Source organism: Heptranchias perlo, chromosome 3 (genome assembly GCF_035084215.1).
Source record: "Heptranchias perlo isolate sHepPer1 chromosome 3, sHepPer1.hap1, whole genome shotgun sequence".
Lineage (NCBI taxonomy): Eukaryota > Metazoa > Chordata > Chondrichthyes > Hexanchiformes > Hexanchidae > Heptranchias > Heptranchias perlo.
Window position 1 is genome coordinate 118,858,075 of NC_090327.1, and position 11,459 is coordinate 118,869,533.

The 11,459-nt window shown below is 48.6% G+C and overlaps 1 protein-coding gene across 10 annotated transcripts in view; it reads left to right on the forward strand.

The window, feature by feature from the left end:
* Positions 1-11,235, forward strand: part of LOC137307128 (angiopoietin-1-like) — a 226,557-nt gene extending 215,322 nt beyond the window's left edge. For all 10 annotated transcript variants that reach the window (XM_067976496.1, XM_067976462.1, XM_067976515.1 and 7 more), the window contains one exon: positions 11,075-11,235. In XM_067976496.1, the coding sequence (XP_067832597.1) occupies positions 11,075-11,235 (161 nt within the window). The remainder of the gene's footprint in view (positions 1-11,074) is intronic.
* The last annotated feature ends 224 nt before the right edge of the window (positions 11,236-11,459 follow it).

The window sequence follows — 11,459 nt, forward strand, 5'->3', positions numbered from 1 at the left end:
TTCGTCAGATCGACTTGCCTTGTTTTCCCTTGAGTGTCGAAGACTAAGGGCTGATCTGATTGAAGTGTTTAAGATGATTAAAGGAGTTGATTGGGTAGATTGAGAGAAACCATTTCCTCTGGTGGGGAATCCAGAACAAGGGAGTGTACCCTTTAATTAGAGCTCGGCCGTTCATGAGTGATGTCAGGAAGCACTTCTTCACACAAAGGGTAGTGGAAATCTGGAACTCTCCCCCAAAAAGGTCTTGAGGCTGGGAGTCAATTGAAAATGTCAAAACTGGAATTGATAGATTTTTGTTCGGTAAGGGTATTAAAGGATATGGAACTGAGGAGGGTCGATGGAGTTAAGGTCACAGATCAGCCATGATCTAATTTAAATGTGGAACAGGCTCGATGGGCTGAATGGCCTCCTCCTGTTCCTAAGTGCCTGATCTCAGGAGACCAATGCAATTCATACAAGAGCTTCAGTGCAACTGAAACTTTGGAGAATGGGACTTTCTCAGCAGCTTGTAAACCGTACACATCCCTCTTATCATTCAACAAATCCTGGTGCCACTACCTTCCCTGGAGGACATCAGTGAACCAGTTTGATTTTTACGACAATCCGACAGCTTCATGATCACTTTTACTGAGGCCAGCTTTTTATTTCAAAACTATTAACCTGAATTCAAATTCTCAAACTGCTACAGGGGAATTTGAACTCACATTCTCTGGATTACTAGCCCAGTAACATAACCACCATGCTACCGTACCCATATAAAAATAGAAAGACTTTGTGGGGGGTGACTGTGTGTGTCCAGGGTAATTGATTATGGTAACTGATGAATTCTTGTTTAGAAACGGAATGTGTGTGAAAATACCAACACTGGAAGTTTTGATAGATTTGTTGCCCCTGACAACTGTTTGTTTTGCTTTTACTGAACTCACGGGCATTTCGCTAACCGCACGCATGCACACAGACACACGGGCACACACACAGACACACACACACACACACACGCATACAGACACACACGCACGCACGCACGCGCACAGACATACAGGCACACACACAGACACACACACACAGACACACACACACAGACACATATACACACAGACACACACACAGGCACACACACAAACACACGTACACACACAGACATGCATGCATACACACACAGATACACAGGCACACACACACAGACACACACACAGACATACGCACACACAGTCACACACACAGATACACAGATGCACGCATACACGCAGACTCACACACAGACACACGCACATACACAGACACGCGCACACGCACAGACCCACAGACACACGCACACACACACACACAGTCCCACAGACACACGCACACACACACAGACACAGACACACACATGGACACACAGACACACACAAAGACACACACACAGACACACACACACACACAGACACACGCACACACAGACAAACAGATACACACACGAGACACACAGACACGCGTACACACAGAGACACACAGGCACACACACACAGACACACACATACACAGACATGCAGGCACACACACAGGCGCACACACACAGTTACACAGACACACAGACATGCACACACACACAGACACATACACAGACACATGCACACACAGGCACACACGCACACACAGGCACACACACAGACATGTGCACACACACAGACACAGACACACACACACAGACACACGCACACGCAGGCACACACACAGACACACGTACACACAGACATGCATGCATATACACACACAGACACACAGGCACACACACAAACACACGCACACACGCACACACACAGACACATGTACACAACAGACATGCATGCATGCACACACAAATACACAGGCACACACACAGACACGCACACACACACATAAATACGCGCATACACAGACACACACACACACACACACGCATACAGACACACACACACACACGCATACAGACACACACGCACGCACACAGACATACAGGCATGCACACACACACACAGGCACACACACAGACACACACACACAGACACACACACACAGACACATATACACACAGACACACACACAGGCACACACACAAACACATGTACACACACAGACATGCATGCATACACACACAGATACACAGGCACACACACACAGACACACACAGACACACACACAGACATACGCACACACAGGCACACACACAGATACACAGATGCACGCATACACGCAGACTCACACACAGACACACGCACATACACAGACACGCGCACACGCACATACACAGACACGCGCACATGCACAGACCCACAGACACACACACACGCACACACACACAGTCCCACAGACACACGCACACACACACAGACACAGACACACACATGGACACACAGACACGCACACAAAGACACACACACAGACACACACGCACACTGACACACGCACACACAGACAAACAGATACACACACGAGACACACAGACACGCGTACACACAGAGACACACAGGCACACACACTCGGACACACACATACACAGACATGCAGGCACACACACAGGCGCACACACACAGTTACACAGACACACAGACATGCACACACACACACAGACACATACACAGACACATGCACACACAGGCACACACGCACACACAGGCACACACACAGACATGTGCACACACACAGACACAGACACACACACAGACACACGCACATGCAGGCACACACACAGACACACAGACATGCATGCATATACACACAGACACACAGGCACACACACACAGACACATGTACACACAGACATGCATGCATGCACACACAAATACACAGGCACACACACAGACACACAGACACGCACACACACATAAATACGCGCATACACAGACACACACACACACACACATGGACTCACACACATACATACGCACACACAGACACATGCACACGCAAAGAACCATAGACACACGCACACACTGACTCACACACACACACACAGACACACACGCACACACAGAGAGTCCCACAGACCCACACACACACACAGATGCACACACAGACAAACAGACACACACACGAGACACACAGACACACAGACACACACACACACACACAGACACTTTGACACACGTACACACACAGATACACAGATATACACATAGACACACGCGCACACGCACGGAGATGTGCCTGCGGCAGGTGGTGAGCGAACCAATACGAGGAGAAAACCTACTTCATCTTGTCCTCACCAATCTACCTGTCGCAGATGCATCTGTCCATGACAGTATTGGAGGGAGTGACCACTGCACAGTCCTTGTGGAGACAAAGTCCCGTCTTCGCACTAAGGACACCATCCAACGTGTTGTGTGGCACTACCACCGTGCTAAATGGGATAGATTCAGAACAGATCTAGCAGATGAAAACTGGGCATCCATGAGGCGCTGTGGGCCAACAGCAGCAGCAGAATTGTATTCCAGCACAATCTGTAACCTCATGGCCCAGCATATTCCTCACTCTACCATTACCAACAAGCCAGGGGATCAACCCTGGTTCAATGAGGAGTGTAGAAGAGCATGCCAACAGCATCACCGGGCGTACCTAAAAATGAGGTGCCAACCTGGTGAAGCTACAACTCAGGACTACATGCATGCTAAACAGCGGAAGCAACATGCTATAGACAGAGCTAAGCGATTCCTCAACCAACGGATCAGATCAAAGCTCTGGAGGAGGAGGCTCTGTGAACATCCCCATCCTCAATGATGGCAGAGTACAGCATGTGAGTGCAAAAGACAAGGCTGAAGCGTTTGCAACCATCTTCAGCCAGAAGTGCCGAGTGGATGATCCATCTCGGCCTCCTCCCGATATCCCCACCATCACAGAAGCCAGTCTACAGCCAATTCTATTCACTCCACGTGATATCAAGAAACGGCTGAGTGCACTGGATACAGCAAAGGCTATGGGCCCCGACAACATCCCGGCTGTAGTGCTGAAGACTTGTGCTCCAGAACTAGCTGCGCCTCTAGCCAAGCTGTTCCAGTATAGCTACAATACTGGCATCTACCCGACAATGAGGAAAATTGCCCAGGTATGTCCTGTCCACAAAAAGCAGGACAAATCCAATCGGGCCAATTACCGCCCCATCAGTCTACTCTCAATCATCAGCAAAGTGATGGAAGGTGTCGTCGACAGTGCTATCAAGCGGCACTTACTCACCAATAACCTGCTCACCGATGCTCAGTTTGGGTTCCGCCAGGACTATTCGGCTCCAGACCTCATTACAGCCTTGGTCCAAACATGGACAAAAGAGCTGAATTCCAGAGGTGACGGGAGAGTGACTGCCCTTGACATCAAGGCAGCATTTGACCGAGTGTGGCACCAAGGAGCCCGAGTAAAATTGAAGTCAATGGGAATCAGGGGGAAAACTCTCCAGTGGCTGCAGTCATACCTAGCACAAAGGAAGATGGTAGTGGTTGTTGGAGGCCAATCATCTCAGCCCCAGGACATTGCTGCAGGAGTTCCTCACGGCAGTGTCCTAGGCCCAACCATCTTCAGCTGCTTCATCAATGACCTTCTCTCCATCATAAGGTCAGAAATGGGGATGTTCGCTGATGATTGCACAGTGTTCAGTTCCATTCGCAACCCCTCACATCATAAAGCCAGCGATGCCAACATCCCATGAACGAATAAAAAAAAAGACACAAGCGCACGCACACGTGCACCCACCGCACATGCATACATGCGCAAATGCACAGACACGCACACATGCCCACACGCACCCGCACACAGACACCTACACGCAGAGACTGTGCATGTGTGCGTGCATGCGTGTAAAATTTTTATACTTACTTTGGCCTCTCCCGTCTTCTCTGTGTCTCCCGCCGGGTTCGCCATCAGGACCTCCGGAATCCGCAAGGTAAAATGCCGTCGCGGTGCTGATGTAAAGTAGGCCCTCACCAGCCCAGAACCCCCACCAATCTACCCCAATATGTAACCATCTGATCTTTATGTCACAATGCTGCATTTCTCCTACAAGCCACTGGGGGAGCTCTCAAGCCAGTTTAATCTAACCTTAAGGGCTATAAATCGGGCCGCGTAGCGCCCATTTCTTAGGTGCTACGCAGCCTCCTTAAGGATCCAAAACGGCACCTGGAATGCGCGCGCCATCTTGGTAAAGGTGTTTGCGCTGGTGCCGATAACGGATGCCGGCAGCATGTAAAGTAAGGAGAATATGCATTAGATCAGTGTGCAACGCTGAATTAAAGGGGCAGAAGCGATTTTGGAACTCAACGCTCCAGCCAACGCACTGTCTTAACCACGCACCGCTGAACATGTCAGAAACAGCATGGAGGACCCCCCCCCCCGACCCCCCACCAGAGTAATTTAAAGGGATCATGCAGGATTTACAGGTTAGTTGTTGGATTATTGCTTCTGGCTGTTGATGCATTTGTACCTGTTTTTGGAGGCCTCCTACACTTGATAACTAGGACTAGGGGACATAACCTAAAAATTAGAGCCAGGACTTGCAGGATTGAAGTTAGGAAACACTTCTACACGCAAAGGGTGGGAGAAGTTTGGAACTCTCTTCCGCAAACAGCAGTTGATTCTAGCTCAATTGTTAATTTTAAATCTGAGATTGATAGATTTTTGTTAACCAAAGGTATTAAGGGATATGGGGCTAAGGCAGGTATATGGAGTTAGGTCACAGGTCAGCCATGATCTCATTGAATGGTGGAACAGGCTCGAGGGGCGAAATGGCCTATTCCTGTTCCTATAATAAAGTTTCAACACTCCACAGGGAGTGGGCTGGCTAGCTGACAGGCAGCAGCAAGGGCACTGGCAGAGTGGAACGGGTGGGACAGGAATGCTGTCATCCTGAGAGAGCACAGCAGGTTCATGTTCCATGGAGCCACTGCCATTTGCTGCCTTCTGTTACACGCCACCTTCTCCTGCAAGAAAGCAGAATGTGTGTCAATGAGTGTCTAGCAAGATGTTTGGGTGATGTGCCTGCCATTTTTTTTTTATTCGTTCATGGGATGTGGGCGTTGCTGCCAAGGCCAGCATTTATTGCCCATCCCTAATTGCCCTTGAGAAGGTGGTGGTGAGCCGCCTTCTTGAACCGCTGCAGTCCATGTGGTGACGGTTCTCCCACAGTGCTGTTAGGAAGGGAGTTCCAGGATTTTGACCCAGCGACGATGAAGGAACGGTGATATATTTCCAAGTCGGGATGGTTTGCGACTTGGAGGGGAACGTGCAGGTGGTGTTGTTCCCATGTGCCTGCTGCTCTTGTCCTTCTAGGTGGTAGAGGTCGCGGGTTTGGGAGGAGCTGTCGAAGAAGCCTTGGTGAGTTGCTGCAGTGCATCCTGTGGATGGTACACATTGCAGCCACTGTGCGCCGGTGGTGAAGGGAATGAATGTTTAGGGTGGTGGATGGGGTGCCAATCAAGCGGGCTGCTTTGTCCTGGATGGTGTCAAGCTTCTTGAGTGTTGTTGGAGCTGCACTCATCCAAGCAAGTGGAGAGTATTCCATCAAACTCCTGACTTGTGCCTTGTAGATGATGGAAAGGCTTTGGGGAGTCAGGAGGTGAGTCACTTGCCAAGAATACCCAGCCTCTGACCTGCTCTCGTAGCCACTGTATTTATATGGCTGGTCCAGTTAAGTTTCTGGTCAATGGTGACCCCCAGGATGTTGATGGTGGGGGATTCGACGATGGTAATGCCGTTGGATGCCAAGGGGAGGTGGTTAGACTCTCTCTTGTTGGAGATGGTCATTGCCTGGCACATATCTGGCACGAATGTTACTTGCCACTTATGAGCCCAAGCCTGGATGTTGTCCAGGTCTTGCTGCATGCGGGCTCGGACTGCTTCATTATTTGAGGGGTTGCGAATGGAACTGAACACTGTGCAATCATCAGCGAGCATCCCCATTTCTCACCTTATGATGGAGGGAAGTTCATTGATGAAGCAGCTGAAGGTGGTTGGGCCTAGGACACTGCCCTGAGGAACTCCTGCAGCAATGTCCTGGGGCTGAGATGATTGGCCTCCAACAACCACTACCATCTTCCTTTGTGCTAGGTATGACTGCAGCCACTGGAGAGTTTTCCCCCTGATTCCCATTGACTTCAATTTTACTCGGGCTCCTTGGTGCCACACTCGGTCAAATGCTGCCTTGATGTCAAGGGCAGTCACTCTCCCGTCACCTCTGGAATTCAGCTCTTTTGTCCATGTTTGGACCAAGGCTGTAATGAGGTCTGGAGCCGAGTGGTCCTGGCGGAACCCAAACTGAGCATCGGTGAGCAGGTTATTGGTGAGTAAGTGCCGCTTGATAGCACTGTCGACGACACCTTCCATCACTTTGCTGATGATTGAGAGTAGACTGATGGGACGGTAATTGGCCGGATTGGATTTGTCCTGCTTTTTGTGGACAGGACATACCTGGGCAATTTTCCTCATTGTCGGGTAGATGCCAGTATTGTAGCTATACTGGAACAGCTTGGCTAGAGGTGCAGCTAGTTCTGGAGCACAAGTCTTCAGCACTACAGCCGGGATGTTGTCGGGGCCCATAGCCTTTGCTGTATCCAGTGCACTCAGCCGTTTCTTGATATCACGTGGAGTGAATCGAATTGGCTGTAGACTGGCTTCTGTGATGGTGGGGATATCGGGAGGAGGCTGAGATGGATCATCCACTCGGCACTTCTGGCTGAAGATGGTTGCAAACGCTTCAGCCTTGTCTTTTGCACTCACGTGCTGGACTCCGCCATCATTGAGGATGGGGATGTTTGCAGAGCCTCCTCCTCCTGTTAGTTGTTTAATTGTCCACCACCATTCACGACTGGATGTGGCAGGACTGCAGAGCTTTGATCTGATCCGTTGGTTGTGGAATCGCTTAGCTCTGTCTATAGCATGTTGCTTCCGCTGTTTAGCATGCATGTAGTCCTGAGTTGTAGCTTCACCAGGTTGGCACCTCATTTTTAGGTACGCCTGGTGCTACTCCTGGCATGCTCTTCAACACTCCTCATTGAACCAGGGTTGATCTCCTGGTTTGTTGGTAATGGTAGAGTGAGGAATATGCCGGGCCATGAGGTTACAGATTGTGCTGGAATACAATTCTGCTGCTGCTGATGGCCCACAGCGCCTCATGGATGCCCAGTTTTGAGCTGCGAGATCTGTTCTGAATCTGTCCCATTTAGCACGGTGGTAGTGCCACACAACACGTTGGATGGTGTCCTCAGTGCGAAGACAGGACATCGTCTCCACGAGGACTGTGTGGTGGTCACTCCTATCAATACTGCCATGGACAGCTGCCAGTGTGTGTGGCCTGTGAGTTGTGGGTGTGCGGCTTGTAACAGTGGTAATGTGTAAAGGTGAGAGGAAGCATCTGATTGGAAGAGTTGAGTAGTGATTGAAAGAGTTTATTGGTATGTGGGTGATGGGGGGTGTAGTGCGTGGTGCAGTTGGTAGGAGATGCCACTTGCCAGTTGACCTCACTCACCTTGACCACTCATGTCAAAGCATTGAACTTCTTCCTGCACTGCATCCATGTTCGTGGTGCTATGCGCCTGGCATTGACTTCGTCCTCTACTGCTTCCCACTGCCTCGGGAGCATATGTCTGGAGGGCCTCTTGCCCCCTGCGGATATAGGATGCCCCTCCTTCTGTCCACTCTTGCACTAAGGCCTCTAGTGCATCATCAGAGAACCTTGGTGCACGCACTCTCGCAGGCCTGGTACAAACTCAGATCGGCAGATTGGTGAGATCTGGTATGCAGATTGGAGGATGTGGGATTTAGTAGTGCACAACCTTTATTCAATATTTTAACATAACTCATCATTAAGATGGGACCTGCATCTGTGTTTTAAATGTGCGATATCTGATCTCCGTTGAGAATCCGTGCGGACCCATATCTTATATTTTGCGAATAAGAGGTGCAGGCTGCCTTTAAGTGGTGCTTGCCACTCGTGATATCGGGGGGCCCCCTGCTGGTGGGCATGTACTCAACAGTGGAGCTCGGCCTGGCTACGCACAGATATCAGGTAAATGAGCAGGCAGCACGAATCTCACATGCTGCCTGCATTTCAACGACCAGGTGCGGGTTAATCGTGCACCGCGACCCTGCACACGAATTCGGGTTTATCGAATTTAACCCCTTATATTAATAACAACAACTTGCATTTATATAGCGCCTTTAATGTAGTAAAACGTCCCAAGGCCCTTCACAGGAGTGTAATCAAACAAAATTTGACACCGAGCCACATAAGGAGATATTGGGACAGGTGACCAAAAGCTTGGTCGAAGAGGTAGGTTTTAAGGAGCCATTTCTAGATACAAGTTAGATTATGGATGAGGAAGAGCAGTCTTCGCCTCCAAGCTCATCCTTTGAGTAAAAAATCCACTACAGCCTCCATCTGTTCCTCAGATGGTTGCAGTTGTTTTGCTAACTCTACTCTACCCCAAAGTCCAAAACTAGGGGCCGTAAATATAAGACTGTCATTAATAAATCCAATAAGGAATTCAGGAGAAACTTCTTTACCCAAAGAATGGTTAGAATGTGGAACTTGGAGTGTTTGAGACAAATAGTATAGATGCATTTAAGGGGAAGCTAGATAAACACATGAGGGAGAAAGGAATGGAAGGATATGCTGATAGGATTAGATGAGGTAGGGAGGGAGGAGGCTCGTGTGGAGCATAAACACCGGCATGGATCTGTTGGGCCGAATGGCCTGTTTCTGTGCTGTACATTCTATGCAATCCCACATTAAGATCACTCTTTGTGTGAAGAACTTCCTCTCTGGAAGAAATCCATTTCCTAAGTTTTGAAAAAAAGTGGAGAAGTTGATTACAAAACAAAATCTAATGAATATGTTCCAGTTTCATTCTATTTATAATGTAACACTGGTAGTTAACCAATTAAACCCAGCAACGCATCCTGAACATGTCACAAGTTTATTGTTGTGAGGTATTTTTTCATACAATCCTCTCCACTAGTAAAATGCTGGCAATCTGCCACTGAGGTTCTACAATTATTTGCATGCGTGATTATGGGGAACTTTATGTAAACACTCCAGCTTGTCATGCAGTCTGGGCAGATCCTTGGATCACTACAAGTTAAAGGCCAATGGTAAGCCAAAGGGGAGATTGTTCCAACTAATTTGGGCGGGGGAGGAGAACCAGGATGAAGCATCAGAGAGGAGAAATACGCTGCATGGAGGAGTGGGAGAGACAAACAGCATTAGAATAAAGAGCAGTCCAGAAAGAGGAGGGATCGGACAGGGGAGAAATTCAGAGCAGACTAAGGCAGGTTTGGAGTGCATGTGAGTAAATGCACAGAGAATGATAAATAAGGTTTGTATACACAAATCCTTGAAGGTGGCAGGACAAGTTGAGAAGGCTGTCAAAAAAAGCATATGGGAACCTGGACTTTATTAATAGAGGCATAGAGTACAAAAGCAAGGAAGTTATGCTAATCCTTTGTAAATCACCGATTACTCAGTTGGAGTATTGTGTTCAATTCTGAGCACCACACTTTAGGAAGGATGTCAAGGTCTTGGAGAGGGTGCAGAGGAGATTTACTAAAATGGTACCAGGGATGAGAGACTTCATTTATGTGGAGAGACTGGAGAAGCTGGGGTTGTTCTCCTTAGAACAGAGAAGGTTAAGGGGAGATTTAATAGAGGTGTTCAAAATTATGAGGGGATTTGAGAGAGTAAATAAGGAGAAACTGTTTCTACTGGCAGGAGGGTCGGTGACCAGAGGACACAGATTTAAGGTAATTGGCAAAAGAACCAGAGGGAAAATGAGGGGAAATCTTTTTACGCAGCGAGTTGTAATGATCTGGAATGCACGGCCTGAAAGGGTGGTGGAAGCAGATTCAATAGTAACTTTCAAAAAGGAATTGGATAAACACTTGAAGGGGAAAAATTTGCAGGGCTATGGGGAAAGGGCAAGGGAGTGGGAGGGACTAATTGGATAGCTCTTTCAAAGAGCTGGCACAGACATAATGGGCTGAATGGCCTCCTTCTGTGCTGTAAGATTCTATGATTATTATGTGCAGCTAATCTGTGTGGCTGGACTGTCACTTTTCCCAATCTATGCTCTTCCAGGCTGGTGGTTTGACGCCTGTGGGCCTTCGAATCTGAACGGGATATATTACTCCGCGGGACAGAACCTCGGGAAGCTGAATGGCATAAAGTGGCATTATTTCAAGGGCCCGAGCTACTCCTTACGCACCGTCACCATGATGATCCGGCCATCGGGCTTCTGAATCAAATCGCTCAAACCGAGCCCGATACAAACCTGAAACGGGATCGGAGCAATTCTGGAGCGATTCTCCTCCAATGATTTTCCTTTTCCTTCTCTTTCCGTTACAAAGGATTTGAAATAGTGAAAGAGTTAAGACTCGCTGCACTCATTCTCTTCCCAGCTTGGCTTCCCACAACAACCCTTCATGATTTTTATACACATGTGCGTATATGTTGACTCAATCTT